The sequence below is a fragment of the Cyclopterus lumpus genome, chromosome 24 (genome assembly GCF_009769545.1).
Source record: "Cyclopterus lumpus isolate fCycLum1 chromosome 24, fCycLum1.pri, whole genome shotgun sequence".
NCBI classification, from domain to species: domain Eukaryota; kingdom Metazoa; phylum Chordata; class Actinopteri; order Perciformes; family Cyclopteridae; genus Cyclopterus; species Cyclopterus lumpus.
This window is the reverse complement of record NC_046989.1, coordinates 17,934,454-17,953,885: the sequence shown is the minus strand read 5'-3', so window position 1 is coordinate 17,953,885 and position 19,432 is coordinate 17,934,454. Positions and strand designations below refer to the sequence as shown.

The 19,432-nt window shown below is 42.2% G+C and overlaps 1 protein-coding gene across 4 annotated transcripts; it reads left to right on the top strand.

Moving 5' to 3' along the window:
• The first annotated feature begins 1,544 nt into the window (after positions 1 to 1,544).
• Positions 1,545 to 18,721, top strand: lbr (lamin B receptor). 4 transcript variants are annotated; one of them, XM_034526950.1, is made up of 14 exons: positions 1,545 to 1,701; positions 5,007 to 5,181; positions 6,772 to 6,981; positions 9,134 to 9,232; positions 10,007 to 10,196; positions 10,755 to 10,951; positions 12,058 to 12,112; positions 12,339 to 12,533; positions 12,611 to 12,714; positions 13,231 to 13,356; positions 15,511 to 15,679; positions 15,809 to 15,889; positions 16,165 to 16,287; positions 16,928 to 18,721. In XM_034526950.1, exons 2-14 carry the CDS (start codon positions 5,011 to 5,013, stop codon positions 17,086 to 17,088), a joined length of 1,881 nt encoding a protein of 626 aa, XP_034382841.1. In that variant the 5' UTR covers positions 1,545 to 1,701; positions 5,007 to 5,010; the 3' UTR covers positions 17,089 to 18,721. The 4 variants fall into 4 exon arrangements, with proteins under 4 accessions (XP_034382841.1, XP_034382842.1, XP_034382840.1 ...); XM_034526951.1 differs by lacking the exon at positions 1,545 to 1,701 and adding an exon at positions 2,874 to 3,254 and having other exon boundaries at positions 10,007 to 10,187; XM_034526949.1 differs by lacking the exon at positions 1,545 to 1,701 and adding an exon at positions 2,880 to 3,254.
• Positions 18,722 to 19,432: the final 711 nt, after the last annotated feature.

The window sequence follows — 19,432 nt, the reverse complement described above, 5'->3', positions numbered from 1 at the left end:
GAAAACATGGATGACTGCTTTATTATCATTTAAAGGGTTCACATGACTAATCAGATTTCACGGTGAGGATTAATGCTATTTGACATTTGGATTTGGGCAAAGAAATAAACCAACAGTTATGTATATTCCTCTTGTTTGATTGCATTAAAGTTGTATAACTGTTGTGGCTTTAATGATAATCTGAAAATGTTTGTGGGTGACCCTCAAGAACTACATTACATTACATGTCATTTAGCTGACGCTTTTATCCAAAGCGACTTACAATCATGTTGCATTCATACACTGTAGACACAGCTACAGGGAACAATGCAGGGTTAAGTGTCTTGCTCAAGGACACATCGACTAAGGCGGGGATTGAACCGCAAACCCCCTGATTGAAAGACGGGCATGCTAACCACTGACCCACAGTCGCCCTTACTACAGTTGCCACATGTATTCTTCCTGTCCGGTATGCAGGATAAAGCCTATGTTTCAGATTAAAAACACACAAGTTTGTGGTGCAGCTTCGCTCACGCCAACGCTTCCTGTGGGCGGGGCAGAGGGAGGCCTGGCAGTGCATCTGCTGTTTGAGGTTTTGTTCATCTCGCACGCCAGAGAGGGGCTGCGCTGTGTGGCTGCGACAGCTGCTAAGACAGGAACACACCCCGAGCTTCAGATAGGAGGTTGTCATTGGATTGGAGTGTTTGAATGTTCAAAATCGGCCTTCTTCCTCTTACTGTGTTTGTTGGAGCGTTAGGTAGTGACAGGTGTCACAGCAGGCAGGTGCCCCCACAAGCATAAGTGTGTATATACTCAAATTGTGTGTGTATACACTCAAATTTAAGTAAATATATACATTTATATATTTTGTATACATATATATTTCACTATATATCTACCAAAAAAAAAAATATATATATATACATACATACATAAATAAATATGAGAATATATATATCCCCATAGGCATTTGCTGATTCCAGTGAGACATGGCATGTTACCCTCCTCTACTCTAACTTTGTGTTTGATCAATTTGAGCTGGTGCACTTCCACAGAGATGCTACAAAGTGATTTACTACGTAATGTACCAACTATCTGTATCCAGAGTTTGCTAGCATGGCAAGTCTTCCAGAAGATATACTGTACCTTTTTTGATAAATGTTTAGCGGCAGAAACATAGAGAATTTCTTCCTCTCTGTGTCAAATATTTAAACACGTATTATATATATAACAACGTATCTTACATTCATATACAATGTCAGTATTGTAATACTGCTACAATCACTACTATTTTCTTAATACATTATGTTAATCTCTGAATTATTTTTTGGAAATTGTAATAAAATCAGGGTAATTATGAAACAAAATGTGTTTGTAGCTAATATAGATGGTGTTTAATAAGGTTTTGCTACTTCTACCATTGTCTCTGCTGGTAATTTCACACAAAGTAAAGAAAGTAGTCGTAACCCCCGCCAGAACCAATCCTGGCTCAGTTAAAATCCACAGACAACCAATCAGATTGCAGAGCAATTTGAACTGAACGCTGAACACGCCAATCAGCAGCCTTCGCGCCTTCCTAGTCACTGATGGGTTTACCCAGAGAGGGAGGGAGAACAAGCGCTACGTCTTTTTAAAATATATATCTTAACTTAATATTTTCCTCGTCTTGGAAAGGATTAATTTAACACTTTTACTCACTGGAAATACTCGCACAACAATAAGGTAGGTGCGCCTGACCAATGCATAGGCTTGTGAGGAAAAATCGCAAGTCGTTGTGCGTTTCTCTTTGTTGGGAAATTTGGTTTTAGCAGAGTTAACGGAAACTAGGCTCCAACTAGTTCCTGGAATAATAACTTGTTTCCACTGGTTCAAGTAAAAAAGCCGGAGTGACCGTTAGGCTGCGTGTAAGCAGCATTTCCTTATTCTTGATGGTTCAGAGTTGTATTAGTAATGTTTGCTAGTTCTGGCAGCAGGGTGACATTAACTAACGTGAACGTTATGGACACTGGCGTTTTCCAGATTACCGACACGCATTCTTGTTTTGGCCAGCAATTAGACGGTGACCTCTCAGTCAAAGACAAATAAATATCTAGCTAGCTTCATTGTAACGACCACGATAACATTAGCCGAGTCGTGTCTTCAGATTGCGTGCACATCAACGTAGCCTAACGTTACGTGTTTTGAGGACTTTCCCTGCATTATCGTCTATGACTTGTTTTGTCGAACTTGTTCACACATGTGCTCAGGGTTTCATTCTTTTGACGGGTGGGTTTGTTTTCTTCGCCAACAGCATTTGAATGCATGCCGTGTTCCCTCCTTTCTTTTGTTGCCTCCAGCAGCATTGGGGCATCTTGAAGCTAACCGAGCTAACGTTAAAGCAACAGGTCATTTGGCGTTACGTTAGAACTGAGTTGCGGTATAAAGGCTATAAGTTACTACTGTCGTAGAAGACAGACCCGTCTCGCATTAGTATTAAGCAGCAAGACCTCTTTACTTTAATGCCCGGAGTGTAAAACAGCCAGACTTACAATAAGTTTGCGTCAATTAACAAAAGTGCTCGAGTTAAATTAATCGCTTTAACTGTAACGCGATGCCAAATGATCGTGCGCACAATGCGAGTTGCGCACGAGACTAACGTTTGAAACTCAAACGAAGATTTCACGAGTTTTTTTTTCTTCGACTGGCTTTGTTTATTTTTACTACATTATGATATATGGTTCACTCTCACATTGGATGGTCTCATAATAAATCCTGTCATTACGTTAAAGTTTGTGTTGCATGGGCTTGACGCACTCTGATTGATCCTATCTATGGAAGGTAAACAATACGGCACTGCGATGTTAACAACGGGTTATCGCCTCTATGGTGGGTGTGTACAACTTAATTCAAATGTTACATACATGTCAAAGGGGCTTCATACCAGGTGGAGCTAAACAGCAGCCTACAGCACAAAGGGGGGAGGGGTGGACTTCTGTTTTAAAACTCCACCTACTGTATGTTTTTATCAACCCGGCCTCAGATCTGATCGGGAAACTCTCATCGGCCACGATTCAGCCCTGACTTTCACATCCCGAATGGAACTCGGCTGGCAGGCCAGGAGAGCAGCCCAGGGACTTGGTTCGGGAATGGTGTTGTGTTTTTATAAGATTAGATCAGTTACCAGTGGATTAAGGCTTGACTCTCCCTACCTATTTGTCGTAATCCTGGCCAGCCGATATCTCGAAGGACTGCTGGAGTTTTGTGTTTTTTATTTATAAAGGCATACAAGAGATGAGGTACACATCGGATTTGATTGTACAACAGAGTGGTTTTGCTGTAACATAATGGTTATTATTGTCATAAAGAAGTTGTTTGATATATATGCAACAGTTCAACTGAGGTGGACGATTTAGGATTTAGAGTAAAAAGCAAAACCGTAACAACTAATCCTCACCTCAAAGCAGTTTCTATATGCTACCTTTCATTTACTGAAGCAATGTGCTGGAATTTCCACTGGAATTTTAATCAGCAAGACTGCTGACATGAGTCTGTCATTAGGGTATGTGGCTAAAGTTGTCCCCAGTACAGCGCTGGAGGTAGAGATCTAAGTTTGCTTTGCTGAAACCAAAGCGTATTTCCTCAGTTCCAGTAATTCACTGTTCTTGTTGAGGTGCTGCTAATCAAACATGTTGCACATTATTGCAACGCTTCCTCTGTTCTTATGCTGGCAGTGGCACCGTGGTGCATGGAAAAGTGATTTAGCGTAGCTGAAACATGGGTGTTTCAGTAAAGAGATTTTCTTTGAATGAGTTCTGTAATGCATGTATATCTCTTCACATGGGTTTTCCTTTTTATATTTTTTCTTATTTTTCAGGTGGCAATCATTCAAATGTTCTGCAGCATGGAATAAAATCATATTTATCCACTCAATGGGTGTCTTCTAGTAGAACTGATCAAATGTTCTCACCATTTTGGATTCTATGGTTGTCCTCTATGGCTGTGACTTAAATGGCACAACTCTGTCAGACAGACAGCTTTGGGTAAACCTAGCAGGGACGGACCTGTCAGCAGTTCTGCAGTAGTGGTTTTCTAGACACTGAGCCTCCCTGGTCCCTCATGTTCCATAATGCTGACCTTGTCTGGCCTACCTCATTGTATCCAGGGGTGCACACTACATTTGGCTTTTGGCATTCTAAAGTGTAGGCTAAAGTAACAATGCCGAAACAGACGCATCTGAAGAATCGTTATTACAGTCCGACAACTAGCAGTGTAGTTGGCTCACAAATTTAAAATTTCTTTCAGTAAAAGGAGGAGCTCAACCTGTTGCATACGTTAACATATATCTGCTGTGTTAGTTGGTTTGAATTTCTTTTCTGCTTCAATTCTTTAGCTCAAGAGCATCTTCCTTCTCAAAGAGAGGTCTTCTGTGGTTGTTCTAATCCTCGGCCGTGTGTCTTTTTGAACAACAATGAATTGCATAACTGCTGTTTGTCTACGACCATTTCAAGTTTTTGATTATAGAGTACATTGCTTCAGTAATTGCGTGAACTAAATTGTCCAGTAGTTGCCCTGTATGTAAATGCAGTGGACAGAGAGAGAGTAGTATGTCAAATATTTAACTGCCAAGGCAGAGTGAGTGACAATGAGACCATTGAGATTCAGCGATGCCTCTATAGTTGTCATTGTAGCAGATTGTTGAAGTTTGAGCTCATGCTTGGCTTCTGTGGACTGTATGGAAAAGGGCTGGGTGCAATGACATTATATCAATATATCCTTCTTTTTACTCTGCATTGACAGTTTTTTCAATAAATAAGTACAAAAAATGTCCTTATTCATGTGATGCAACATGTATGTTGATTTTCTACTCAGCCCACACTTTTTTTTTTTTGATGAAAGACTAAAAACTATCATCTTTTATCTCCTTTTCCTGTGTCCTTCCCTTCCTACCTGTTCTTTTCTCTCACACCTGTATGCACTGTCTTTGCTTCGCTGTCCGCCCTCTTGCTGTCTCTTTTATTCTACTATGACTCTTGTCTTTCACTTCTAAGGTCAATGAAGATGCCTACTGTGAGGTATCAGAATGGGGACATGGTCATGGGCCGCTGGCCTGGCAGCAACCTGTATTATGAGGTCAAGGTGCTGGACTTTGATGCCAAAAGTAGTCTTTACACCGTTATCTACAAGGATGGAACAGAGCTGGAGCTCAAGGAGCAAGACATGAAGGTAGCAAACTGAACTTCTCTGTCTTTTTATGTAACATCCTTTTTGTTTAGTATCTCACTGTAATCAGCCTTTTTTCAGTAGTTTGTTGAAACATTCTTGGTTGTCGGCTATAAAGGTAGTTCTCATTTTGGTCCTTATTTAAGCTTGAATAACAAGGGATGCACTTACCTTATTTTTCTCTCCCAATACAATTCCTGGGCTACTCTAAAGTAAAGGAGCTCATCAACCTTGAAACTTTGAAGACTCGTGTGAGAGAAATTGGAGCGGCTTCATATCGCACTTGTACTTGTTTTGGTGTGAATCCGGAGCTTTAGTCCTGTTGCCTTATCTTTTTTTTAATGTATTTTATCTGTGTTATCTGATTTCTGTTGTGTCTTGTGACTGTTGCAATTTTTCTATGTTGCTGTCTTGGCCAGGCTTCCCTTGAAAAAGAGGTCATTGTATCTCAACGGGACCGACCTGGTTAAATAAAGGCTAATAACATTTTTAAAAAAGTGGGTATTGGGTACTGATGTCATCAGTGTTTTCAATTATAAAATAAATTGATTGATTAGTTGTTATGTAATTGATGACATCCAATCCAGCTTTTTGAGTCAGTATCGGACCAATATCATTGTCTGTATCCATCCATCTCTAGTTTAAAAACGATATGTTGTTTTCCTTTCCGTGTTAAGGTCATATCACAGGAATATAGCCATTGTGTAGAAACACTGCTTTGAAGAATGTCCAGCGCTGAAACACAAATTAATAGCATTATTATTTTTACAATTGAACTATTAGGGCTGCACGATTACTATCCGAAATATGGCCGAAATTATAAAAATTATTAATTGATTTTCACAGACAAAATATTTGTATTGCACTTTCCCATTTAAGTAAACAGAGCACTACTTTCACTTCCCTGTTGTGCTACATTCCTGCTAATATTCAAATTGTTTAATTAAAACAAGAGCGGTCCTTAGTCACAGTGCATCTTAAAGTTACTGTGTCCCAAAACTTGTTACCCAAAATTAAAACAGAGCACTGCTTTGTCTTATTTGTCTTACATTTTAGCTTTTTATTAAATAATTATTTGCATCAAAATGAGACTTAAAGTAAGGTACTTCTTCACATGAATTCAGTGCATTTTCGTTTGAACCGTTGTTTGCTTTCTGTTAATTAATAATATAATCAGTATACTATTTTTGTACTCCTGACTGCAGTACAGCTCAAAACATTTGAGAAAGTTTCTCACAGACTTGTCGCCATACACAGCAGCATGACGGCTCCTCAAAAGTGAAGGCAAAACCTCTCGATCGGCCCTAATGGCTGGTTCTTGGTGTAGTTTCTTTTATGAGCGAAGCTCACATTTTGCGGGAAGCCCAAACAGTGACTGATATTTTTATATGATTAATTGTGCACCCCTATAAATGATTTGGAGGAATACCATTGTAGCGCAGAAGCCTTGCAGACAACCTCTTCTTGACCATACTGTGTAAAGCTATTGTATAAAAGATGGGATAGGCTGTATCTCTTCTGTTCCTCCTATAAAACAAGGCCCATTAACGGTTGCAATCTCTCCTATTGTGCTCAATTGCTGTTTTCCTTCAGAATGCTTCAGGTTTCCAGACCCGCTCTCGCTCCCGCTCCCGCTCTCCAGGCCGCCGCCGCAGCCAGTCGCGCTCCCCTGCGAGGACCACACGGCGCTCGTCCTCCCGCATGGCGGCTGCTGTCACTACTGCAGCTATAACAGATGGCGTAACTTCCTCCCGCAAGGATACAAGGCTGAAGGATTCGCTGGAGATCCGACTGAGTCCCCTGGTAAGTGCCACAGCAGCCTTCTCATCCTATTGTCTCAGCACTGGGGATGTTGGAGAAGCTGATGTACAGAAAGAGATTGTATAAGGCACAGCATCTTCAATTTTGTATTTTTGACATCATTTGATCAGTGTTACTGTTCATCTCTGCTACCTACATGACATTGTATGCAGCTGTAGGGTTCCATCAATTCACTTTACCTCAAGCTATAGAGTAACATGGCCTTAGTGGACTGTCTCTGATTAAGGTTAATATCATCTATTAAAGAAATTATGGCTAAGTGTCAGCAATGTCATTCATCAGATTGTTGCAACACTAAGCAGTATCTACCAATTTCAGGTTTTACTTCCTGGAGCTACGTTTTGTTGTTACCAGGCAACAAAGAGCAGAGCAGCTCTAGAGCAGCACTGTCAATTTGTAGTCTGTGCCTTGGACCTGCAATAAGTATTTCCATGTTTGCTTCCTGTGACACCAACCTAGTCATACAATACATTACATTTGGTTTTAGGCTTACAAGATAAATTGTCCATTGTCATAATTGCATATTAATCTGGGTGCCCCACCACATTAGAACACTCTGCTAAACTGTTTTTTGGGCTTTCCCTATTTAAACAAAAAATCGATACTTTATTAAACTAGCGCATGATCAGAGCGCACTCACTGTTCCGCTCCTTTTATGCTGCCCAGCGCGTTGACTGCAAGGGGGCGGGGGCTGTGCAGCGCTCACACACTAACGGGCAGGGCTCCGCTGGTTGTGCCGGAGCTTACCGACCGTCATCGGCTTTTTGTAAAAAAAAAAAAAAAAAAAAAAAAAAAAAAGTTGCCAGAAGTGAAATCTGGAAGTACTTTGGGAACATTGCAGACAGTGTTTCAAAGCCACTCAGAACAAGGGAGGCAACACGTCAAACAAGGCAAAGCACCTTTCAGACAGACACCCCAAACTTTTCAAAGAGTTCAAAGAACGACATGTAATCAAATGTGATTATAAACATGGTGCGCACCTTAAGCTCACCCACATACAGCCTAACACGAGTAGCCTTAGCCTAGTTTAACGACAATCCTATGTGATCATGAGGTGCACTAAATAAAACACAATTGATGCAAAATGGCTACATGCTGGTATTTTTTTTTTTTTGTTAAGGAAAAATAATGATTCCATGAATTAAGATAACATATGAACTCTACAATTGCTTATACTTATGAAAGGAACTATGTAGTCATCTGGTCAGATACGGACAAAAGGCTACATAGCCGTGCTATGATGACACCATGTAGTTTTCATTAATATCTTGCTGTAGGCTAATACTAATATTAATGCCATTTGTTAAGTGTTCAACAAGCTAGGCAGGAACAAGCTGGTAAAAAGGGAACCATACAGATGTTTTATTTATTACTATTATAGATAAATATACCAGTATCGTATCGTATTTGTGGTATCGTAAGTATCGGGTATCGTGATATTTATGGCAGGTATCGTATCGAAGTTATAATTTTGATATCGAGACAACCCTAGTTGGGAATGAGTTACAATATAATAAGTGTCCGAGTAAGTTGGTTGTTCCAAATGTTTTGAGTTTGTGCCTCCACAGCTTATTCAAGTCTTTCAATCAATCTGAGGCTCTGGGCACATGGTACTACTGTTCCTTTAAATATAATGAATGGTGCACATTTTTCTAGTAAAAGAAAAACACACTTTTCGAATTCTGATTTTAACTTCAGGTTTGTGCTAGCCCAGCGCAGAGAATAGTTAAACCGAAGCAAATTGAAAACCTAGTTTGCAGGTGCAAATGGGTTAATTATTAAGGGGGGGACTAAATGTCCCTATAGATGAGATGGCTTTGTTACAAGTCTTGGTCAATTAAAAATAACTGATTCAAAGTCAACTTTGTGATTTTTGATATCAATAAAATTGTCTTGACTGAAATTAAAGTTGTGCCATTAGTTGATTTTCAGAAGGACTAAAGTTATCTGGCAAGATTATGATCAAATGTCCTAAATCATCATTACCGTGTCGTGGGGAATTGTGTCAGTTTCAGTCCCTGTCATTCTGGATTCTGACCATAACCCGTCACGTTCCCTCTGCCTATTCCTCACTTGCACCCCCTTTTTGTCCCCCTTCATCTCCATCAATCTCCCTCCATTGTTTGACGGGCAGCCACAGACAAAGGCAGCTGAGAACAATGGCAACAATAAGCATGAAAAGAAAGAAGAGAAACAAAAAGATGAGAATAACACTGCTAACACAGTAAATGAGGTGGGTTTTTCTTTTCTTTTCTGTAATTAAAAACATGTTGCTCCGTGGTGGAAAAATATCAAATATATCAGTGGTGGACATGCACATTGCACAGTCACTCTTAGTACACAAATGAACATCAACACATATGAAGACAGACCAAAAGTCAAGAAAAACACCATGCCTTTGGATTTGAAAGCAACAATGCAACTTCTTTTGTATTTATGATTCAAACCCTTTTTCGGCTGTAGCTCATGGGGAGAGTGGTCGTCCCTTAACCACAAGGTAGCCGGTTTCGATCCCTGTAGGATGACAGACCTGAGACCAGCTGGCCTCAAGTCATTGTTGGTCTATATGGTTATGGGACCTAATCTATAATCCTAGATAATTACACCCTCTGTGAGAAGCTTTCTGATAGCTCAGTCATAGCTTTGGGAAAATAGTTTTTTAGTCAAGCCTTACTTTGTGAACATATTGAGATTTACAAAAAAACTTAAATGAAGAGAAGAGCTGTGAATTAATTATCATGGGGATCTTAATAAATCTTAAAGTTACTATATACAAGACATTAGAATTGAAACGCCTTCACCTGGATTTGTCTATAGGAACTTTACGTGATGACGGTTTGACGATCAAAACCTCGTCAATGAAGTGATGGACAGTGTGCAGGATTCATTGTTTTCTCTCCAAGATCCTCGGCACCTCACTTTTTGTTGAAATTGGGAGCCAACGTCTTTTACAGCTTTTTAATTTGATTTGTATTTTTTTTTTAATAATCCCAAAATCCTTCTTCAGAAATCTGAGGCTGCGGTAGAGGTGGGGCCTGATAAGACCCAAGGCCGTTACAATCTGCGCCGCAGGAAGGACGATGGAGATGCCAAACCAGTTGAGACCAAACCAAAGCAGCTGGGGGAGAAGGATGCCAAGCTGGCTGCAGCTCCTGCTGCCTCCTTGGCCACCCCTCTGGACTTTGGAGGCAAGATAGGTTGGTTATAGGATGATGAGAAACGCGGCAACTAGCCAAAGAAAGGACTCCCACAGTTTAATTCAGGTCCCGGTGCTTTCAAAGGCACACACCTGTATTTATTCACCCTAAAATTTATGTATGAATTTATGTCAGCTGTCTGTCTCACTGGCATACTTTTCAACCCTCTAAAACCCAAAACCCACCAGCGGAAGGGAAAAGCCTGTTGCCTGTTTTCTTTAAACAATCGCCAAACCTGAGCCAGAAACAATCAAATGACATTGTTAGATTTTCATCTTTGCGCCGGTTCTGTCAGAAAATGCAACCGAAACTAAAACGTTTCTCAAGTTTTTCCTCTGCTTTTTAGAAACATTTAAATATTTCTTTTAACTGACTGCTTTATTTGGTCAAAGTTCTTTAACGGTACAACGGTTAATTATTAACATCCCCAGTGAAGACAGAATCATGGGGCAATAAAGTATATCTTATCTTATGAAACATAAACTATGATTTTAACAGTCTTGTGTGTGTGTGTGTGTGTCATAAAGTGATCCTCAAACGGTCTCTCCCTTCCTCCAGGAGCGTATTTCTGGCTGCTCTTCCTGCCGGCCTGGGTTCTCTTCCTGGTTCTCCAAGTCAACCTGGAGGACCCCAGTCTGACCAACTTCCCTCCTCCTCTACCCGCTCTTGAAGCCTTCTGGGATGCTCAGGCTCTTGGCTTTGTGATCCTCTGGATCTTATTCCAGGCCCTGCTCTACATACTTCCTGTTGGAAAGGTGAGTGAGAAAAGCTTAGAACTGAACAAACTAATAAATGCAAGCATGTTTTAATTAATAGCATGAAGTCGGTGTTGTTGCACACGAGTGCAGTCTGTTTCTCCCAGTCACCACCAGTATAGTCTTTCACTGAACCCAGAACATACAGAGAAGGTGGTAACTGCCTTTACTTGTTCTATTAACTCTTTTAAAGCGGTGTCTTGCGCCGGCGCTTACAACCTGGCACCAGACGGTGACACGCAAAATTGAAATTACCGTAACTCCTCAACCTTTTGCGCTATCAAGGTAATTCAGCGGATTCTGAACGTTAAGAAGCGTAGCAGTATTACGGTAATGTTTAAAATGGTTTTAACCATCTTTTTAGCTCCCTGAAGCAGTTTTCTGTCTGTCTGGACAGGAACTGCTTCAGGGAGCTAAAAAGATTTCTAAAACGTCTGGACATTTACCAATATAACAGCTTATAACATGTTTGAGAAGATGTAGAATAGGTTAAATTTCATTCTTGTAATGTCTAAGGTTTTACACAAGTTCATTTAAAATTGTTTATAAAGAAAAACCTGATAAATTCAAATATGTTTCTTTACTTTTGTGTTATTACACTGTTTTAAGCATCTATAACATACAATAATGACATACTTGCCAGATTTGGAAAGATGCATTTATCCTTTAAAAAAAGAGCAAAAGAATTTACACAAAGGACATTTTCTGACACATTTATTGCAACAAAAAAAAAAAAAAAAAGAGAGAGAGAGAGAGAGAGAGAGAGAGAGAGAGAGACGAAGGGGACCAGGCGGCCTGTCACCATAACGACTCTACAAGGGTTTTAACCCGTACACGTGAACCAGCGGATGACTTTCTGTTTATCTCTGGCAGGAGGCAGCAATTGGATTACTGGTCAGGAGTAACCATTAACGAGATTCTCAACAGGAAAAAGGAAGCGGTTCTTTACATCCTTGCTCATCTCTGCCTCTTGATATCTTGCACTAACTTACCTAAATGATTACATTTTTTTGTGTTTGGTATGTCAGCTGAAATAATACTTACTTTCTTAGATCAAAAGCTGGTGCATGTCAGTTAATCCGAATGTCTCTTGTTTCTCTCTCTAGCTGAGCGAGGGAGTACCACTTCGGTCTGGGAAGAAGCTGAAGTATAGAACCAATGGTGAGGCTGTGTGGCGTGAGCACTTGTCTCCATGTTCCTCTACCATTCACTAATACTGACAACTAAGGATTGAGGTGCTGGCTCATCTGTTACTATAACTGATCGCTACAGGCCTCGAGTCTATAGAGGCCGCTTCTGTTGTCCTCTTTTAACTTTCTTTCTTTGTAGTTTTTTTTTTGTTTTCCTTCCGTCCCATCTGTATTTACAGCGCTCTATGCCCCTCCAGGTTTCTGCGCCGTCGCGGTGAGCTCTCTAGCTGTAGCAGCAGCGGTGCACCAGGGCGTTGACCTCACCTACATCCACAGCCACTTCCTGCAGCTGACTGCAGCCTCCTTCCTCGTCGCCGTCCTGCTCAGCGTCTACCTGTATGTCCGCTCTCAGTACGCTGCTGGGGAGCAGCTGGCACTGGGGGGAAGTTCTGGTAAGGGGGAAAGCTCCAGAGTCGCCGTCTCACTGTGTTGTGCCTCCTGATGTCTGATGTCTTTTCCACTTCACCAGGCAATGTGGCCTATGACTTTTTCAAAGGACACGAGCTCAATCCACGCATCAAAGAATTTGACCTGAAGTTCTTCTGCGAGATGCGCCCTGGTCTGATTGGCTGGGTGAGTTGTCATGGGACACCAATGTCATGTCTCAGTACTACATTTATTGAGCACTTGAAGTAAGAAGAAGTGTATTCTTATAAGTAAAAGAGGCCTTTTGTATTTCCATTGCAAGATAGACTAAAAGTAGCAGCAGTGATGTCATTTTAAACATGTACCTTTTTTATACCACAGCTAATTACAGAGTTGATGAAGGTCCACATCTGTTTCAATGGGGCTGGTCTTTTTCTTCACACATTGCAACCTCTGGTGGCCACATGCGGAATTTATTTTTAACCTCAGATTATGGCCTGAGTTTAATGAATTTAATGTGTTTGCTCATGGTCGTGGGGTGAATGCAAACTCTTAGTTTAGATTCTCTAGCAGCTCGTAAACATGGGTTCATCCTGAACGCACTAAATTGTTTCTCAAAAATGTCTTATGACAGTTGGCAGGTGTCTTCATAAATGGCTACACAGCATTCTGTATGATTTCTGAAATATTCGTTATGATTTTTCTTCTTATTTGTGAGTTCAGTGTTTGATCAACTTTGCGATGGCGCTGGCTGAGATGAAGCAGCAGGGTCTGGATGCTCCATCGTACTCTATGATCCTCGTGAACCTCTTCCAGCTGCTCTACGTGGTGGACGGCCTCTGGAATGAGGTACGCTCAGCACACAGACGTTTTCTCAAGAATATCACTCTAATGCTGCGTTCACACCAAACGCGCGACCAGATCCCATGCAAAGTCAATGCACAGGCGCGTTTAGACGCGAAAAGGGGGCGTGGCTTATCTCCGTGGCTTGTCTACCACCGTCCGCCATGAAATAAATAACCACTATTTCTACTCTACTTGTTGTGGAAATACTACAAACGTCAGAACATCAGACGCCCTCGTATTTGGGTTCATAACATCATCCGTCGCCGCACACAGCTCGGTGAATTTCACCGTCTTCTCCAGGGACTGCGTCTGGATGTCTGCCGCTTCCAGCGCTACTTCAGGCTAACCTGTAGCAGTATTAAAGAGCTCGGGGGGTCCGCAAACCGCTACGATGTCCTCTATTTTTTTCTGATTTCAACAACGGCAGGACAGTGACGGACGGAGCATCTCAACGCTGATTGGCTTTCGCCTCGGGCGAATCTTATCGCGCCCAACGCAAATTTGCGTCTAAATGCATCTGTGCATTGACTTTGCATGGGATCCTGTCTTGGTTGACACGCCTTTTCAGTGTCGCATGGGGGTCGGGAACAGTGCCCATGGACTGGCAGACCGGGGTGGTGGTTCCCATCTTCAAGAAGGGGGACCGGAGAGTGTGCTCGAACTATCGTGGTATCACACTGCTCAGCCTCCCGGGAAAAGCTTATGCCAGGGTGCTGGAGAGGAGGCTCCGACCGCTTGTCGAACCTCAGATTCAGGACGAACAGTGCGGATTCCGTCCCGGTCGTGGAACAGTGGACCAGCTCTTTACCCTCGCAAGATTACTGGAGGGGTCCTGGGAGTTTGCCCAACCAGTTTACATGTGCTTTGTAGACCTGGAGAAGGCTTTCGACCGGGTCCCTCGGGGGTTTTTGTGGGGGGTGCTGCGGGAGTATGGGGTGCCGGACCCGTTGGCACGGGCCATCCGGTCTCTGTATGCCTGCAGTAGGAGCTGTGTTCGTCTCCTCGGTAGTAAGTCAGACACGTTCCCGGTGGGTGTTGGCCTCCGCCAGGGCTGCCCTTTATCACCGGTCCTGTTCGTGACCTTCATGGACAGGATATCTAGGCGCAGCCAGGGGGCGGAGAGGATCCGGTTCGGGAGTCTCGGGATCGCCTCTCTGCTGTTTGCGGATGATGTGGTCCTGTTTGCCTCCTCGGACCGTGACCTCCAGCATTCACTGGGGCGTTTTGCAGCCGAGTGCGAAGCGGCAGGGATGAGAGTTAGCACCTCCAAATCTGAGGCCATGGTGCTCTGCCGGAAACCGGCGGATTGCTCCCTCCAGGTGGGGGCAAACTGCCTACCCCAAGCGAAGGAGTTCAAGTATCTCGGGGTCTTGTTCACGAGTGAGGGTAAGGTGGAGCGGGAGATCGATAGGCGGATCGGTGCGGCTGCAGCAGTAAAACAGGCGCTGTACCGGTCCGTCTTAGTGAAGAGGGAGCTGAGCCGGAAGGCAAAGCTCTCCATTTACTGGTCGGTCTACGTTCCAACCCTCACCTATGGTCACGAACTCTGGGTCGTGACCGAAAGAACGAGATCTCGGATACAAGCGGCCGAAATGAGCTTCCTCCGTAGGGTGGCCGGGCTCAGCCTTAGAGATAGGGTAAGGAGCTCGGACATCAGGGGGGAGCTTGGAGTCGAGTCGCTGCTCCTTCGTGTCGAAAGGAGTCAGCTGAGGTGGTTCGGGCATCTAGTTAGGATGCCTCCTGGACGCCTCCCATTAGAGGTTTTCCGGGCACGTCCAACTGGTAGGAGGCCCCGGGGAAGACCGAGGACACGCTGGAGGGATTATATCTCCCGGCTGGCCTTGGAACGCCTCGGGATCCCCCAGAATGAGCTGGAAAGTGCTGCGGGTGAGAGGGAAGCCTGGGTCGGCCTGCTGAACCTGCTGCCACCGCGACCCGACCCCGGATAAGCGGGTGATAATGGATGGATGGATGGATGGGATCTGGTTGCGTGAAAAATTCGCGCCGCGTGTGGTGTGAACGCAGCATAAGGGAATTTTATAGAACATATTGATGAATACAAAAAATTTAATTGCATATATAATCCAGTCTAAAAATTCTGAGCCATCAGAGAACATTCATGAAAACAAAGTGACAGATGTTTTTGTTCTTCCTCAGGAGGCCATTCTAACCACCATGGACTTGATGCACGATGGTTTTGGCTTCATGCTGGCTTTTGGTGATCTGGTGTGGGTTCCCTTTACCTACACCCTGCAGGCCTATTACCTGGTCAGTCACCCCAACCACCTGAGCCTCCCTGCCGTTGCAGCCATAGTCACACTCAAACGTAAGTAGCAGAGCATCAAACTAGAGTCTCTAGTTCTTGTTACTTCAAGTACAGCTAATTTGATGAAAGATACTGCCTTGAGAGTTGAGTTCGATATTTAAGTTTTTTCTTGGTGCCTCTGTCTTTCAGTCGTTGGTTTCTACATCTTTAGGAAGTCCAACTCTGAGAAGAACGCCTTCAGGAGAAACCCATCAGACCCCAAACTGTCTCGTAAGTTCTGTTGTGGAATTAATGCTAACAATGTCATGGTTGTGTAATGAGAGGACAACCCCCCACAATAACATTTCTTTATTGACCTCCAAGGGAAGATGACCAGCCATTTAATTTCCTGATGTATGGACCCTCTAGAGTTTCAGTCAATAAATGAATGATTTTAGCACCGTGTGCCAAAACGGGTCCAGATAACCACCGCCCCACCCCCTTCATGTCTTTGTCCATCTCTGTATCTCCGTGGTAACCTGTGTTTGGGTCTCTGTTCTCTGCAGATCTACAGATTATCCCCACGGCTACAGGAAAGAGTCTGCTGGTGTCTGGCTGGTGGGGTGTGGTCCGCCACCCTAACTACCTGGGAGACCTCTTGATGGCTCTGGCCTGGTCTCTACCCTGTGGTGAGTTGGCTTCACATTTACACTAAAATAAATTAAACAAACCACTTGAGTGGTTCACAGAAACTAGACTGTATTCAATGTATGCAACATTCCAGCAGTTATTAGCATATGCGCTCACCATACCTAGCATGTTAGCTTAGCTGGTTGTACTAAGACACGAAGGAGCAGACGTTCATGTACCGACTTTAAAAAAAATAAAAACCGCCTGTTTTTCATGAGAAAATGTGCATCTCAATTAACAACGTGAATTACAGATGCACCTTGATGACCAAGCAAGCGTTAAGCAACACGTCCATGTTTTATACCGTCTATGCTCGTTAACTGTCTCTGGACTGAAATTAGTTTATTATGCACTGTCCTGGTCATATGAATACAAATAAATTCCACCCCATTTCACCAACACCTCCCAGTCAATTTAAAGGATTTTCTTAAAGTGTTACATGAAAACTTGACCTTGCAAAATCCTCTAGCTCCGCACCAAACATGGTTTTAGGTATAGATTGTTGTAGTTTGTATTCTAACCACCACGAGTGGCTGTGGTAAATAAAAAATGACTAAACTCTCTGAACCATTTACTTCAAATAGTTTTGTTTTTTCCCCCAACTGACAGCCGGGTTAAAATGTAATTCTCACCCCACAGGCTTCAGCCACCTCCTGCCGTGGTACTACATGATCTACTTCATCATCCTGCTTGTGCACCGAGACGCCCGTGACATGAGCGAGTGCAGGAGGAAGTACGGCTCGGCGTGGGACGAGTACTGCAGAACTGTTCGCTACCGGATCATTCCTCGCGTCTACTGAGGAGCCTGGCTCTGGACTTTCCTGAGCCGAGGCCTTTTTCTACCCAATATTATAGCCATTAAGGCTCACCAAAAAAACAAAACTTTAATTTGAATGAATTATTTGACTTGTTATAGTTTTTTCTTTTTAATCCAAGAATTTTTCAAATCTTAATTCTGGACTGAAGGCGCTACAGTATTTTGAATTTAAGAGAAAATGTCACGGAGTGGAAACATTGCCTCTTTGTATAGAAAATCTAGGTTTGAATAGTTTTAAAAAAGATTGTGGTGGGGGGACGCCTCTGCTATGACTGTCTCGTTAGGATGTATATTTTTGTATATACACAATTGTTTTATACTTCAAGAATATCTCACCATTTGCATCATTTTGGTAGGTTTTACTCGCTCGTTACAATATCAGCTTGGCTATTATGAATAATAGTGTAAGTACGCCTTCCTACTATAATCATACTGCATGTGTATATTGTGAAGAATGGGATTGATAAATACTACCTATTTTTTTTAGATAATCTGCACAGTGGAACTAGGGCTCATATTCTTTCTCAGGACTCAGAACTTTGGTAGAAAGGTTTTGTCTTAAATGTTGTTGCATCTTTTTCTATTTCTTTTTTTGGATTATAGACATCTAGTTTTGATTTGAGAGTGTAAACTGATTTGGGAGGTTTAAAAAAAAAAAAAAAATGCACTACTGTGAAGAGGCATGTGATAATTTCTTTCTATATCAATCCCAAAGTGGAATAGATTTGGTTTTGCTACCTCAGGCCCACTCACTTTGCACTGTGCATGAATATGAAGGAAGCAAAGTGAGGTGTTTTTGTTTATTCCAACAGTAGCGTTTGTATCTGTTGTGAACAAGCGGCACCCATCCATAAGCTTTAAACCCTGACCCTTCCAAACCACGTAATTCCTGCATTTCTATGCCGATGAAACCTTCTGCATCGTATTCCTAATTCTGAACTGGTTGTTTCCCACCACTGCCACATGAATTTGTTTTGAACCTATTTGAGCTTTAACTTGGCGGTAATATGACAATGAAGTTTGTACTCTCACAAACGGTGAGCTGTTGACTGCATGAGCATTTACAAACTTCAATTGTGAACGCTAAAAAAACACATGTAACAATTATTTTTGCAGCTGTAGATGAGTACATGTGAAATATAAACTATTAGGTAGCATTCTTTTATGCTGTGCTGACTGAATTCTCTGTAAATATAATTTTGTGTTCATGTTTTCAGTAAAAGAGATACCAGTAGTGATGTTTCTCATTAGATATTTATTAGTGCTTATTTGTTTGGGTTTTTGTTTTAAAGTTTAAGTTCTGATCACTGTAGTCATGTTTACACCTAGATCGGCCATGTGTCTGGACCATATTAAAAACAAATGCTCTGTGAAACTCTACCTTATTAGAGGAAGAAGCCCCTCCTGGATGCACCGCGATACATTATGGTGATTTATATTGTCCTTAATATTCTGCTGGTACAGGTGTCTGAGTGGAAAGCAGGAAGTTGGATGTACTAAGATATAAATATGAGAAGTGAAGCAGGCTGTTGGTAACGATGAGTCACATATGTGACAGTGGCTAGAAAAAGCTTTTCTATACAATTATTGAAGCCCAAAATAAAGATTTTAAAGTATTTGCTTTTTTCTCACTTTATTGTGAACTTTGTTCATCTTGAGTCTTGCAGACGGGCTCGGTGGTACAGCAGTGCTCGTCCAGGTAGTTGATGTCCTTCACTGATCCCAGTGGCTGTGTGAAGGTCACAACTAATTTGTCCTTCTGTTAAGAAGCCATTTCTAGGTACTACTAATATTCAGCCAAGCTGACCGCCGTAATGCACCTGCATACTTCAATGCAAATATTTTAGATGCCAGACGACGGTTGCAGTCCTCCCACTTTCAGAGAAAAAACGGCTGCAATAACTAGTAATAAGACTTCCTTCTGAAAGCGCAGACGCAGATCTCACAGCGGTTATATGTATTGAAGTCAATGGGTATAGTTGAAAAATTCACAAACATTTATGTAGAAAAAAAGCTATTTAAAAAGGCATAATATAAAGTATAGCAGGGGTGTCGTTAGGACCATTTTGTTCTTCAGCCCCCCCCCCCCAAATAATTTGGCATTATTGGCTTTAACAATATATATATATATATATTTTTTTTTTTTTTGTGATGTCATTTAATTAAACTATTGTTTCTCACATGGACACGTTATTTAATTTATATCTCTAACATGCTACATATGTGCGTGTTCAGGTTTGTATGTTTTCTCCCCCTTCAAATTACAATCCAATAACCCATCATCATACTTAACTATATAATGACCGGGCACTAGGACCTTGGGGAGG

Bases quoted from the DNA above. Each gene is read 5' to 3' on its own strand.
- lbr (XM_034526949.1), top strand. The intron at 6,982-9,133 runs GTAAGTGCCACA...TTTGACGGGCAG, and splicing joins AGATCCGACTGAGTCCCCTG to CCACAGACAAAGGCAGCTGA. The intron at 12,113-12,338 runs GTGAGGCTGTGT...ATGCCCCTCCAG, and splicing joins GCTGAAGTATAGAACCAATG to GTTTCTGCGCCGTCGCGGTG.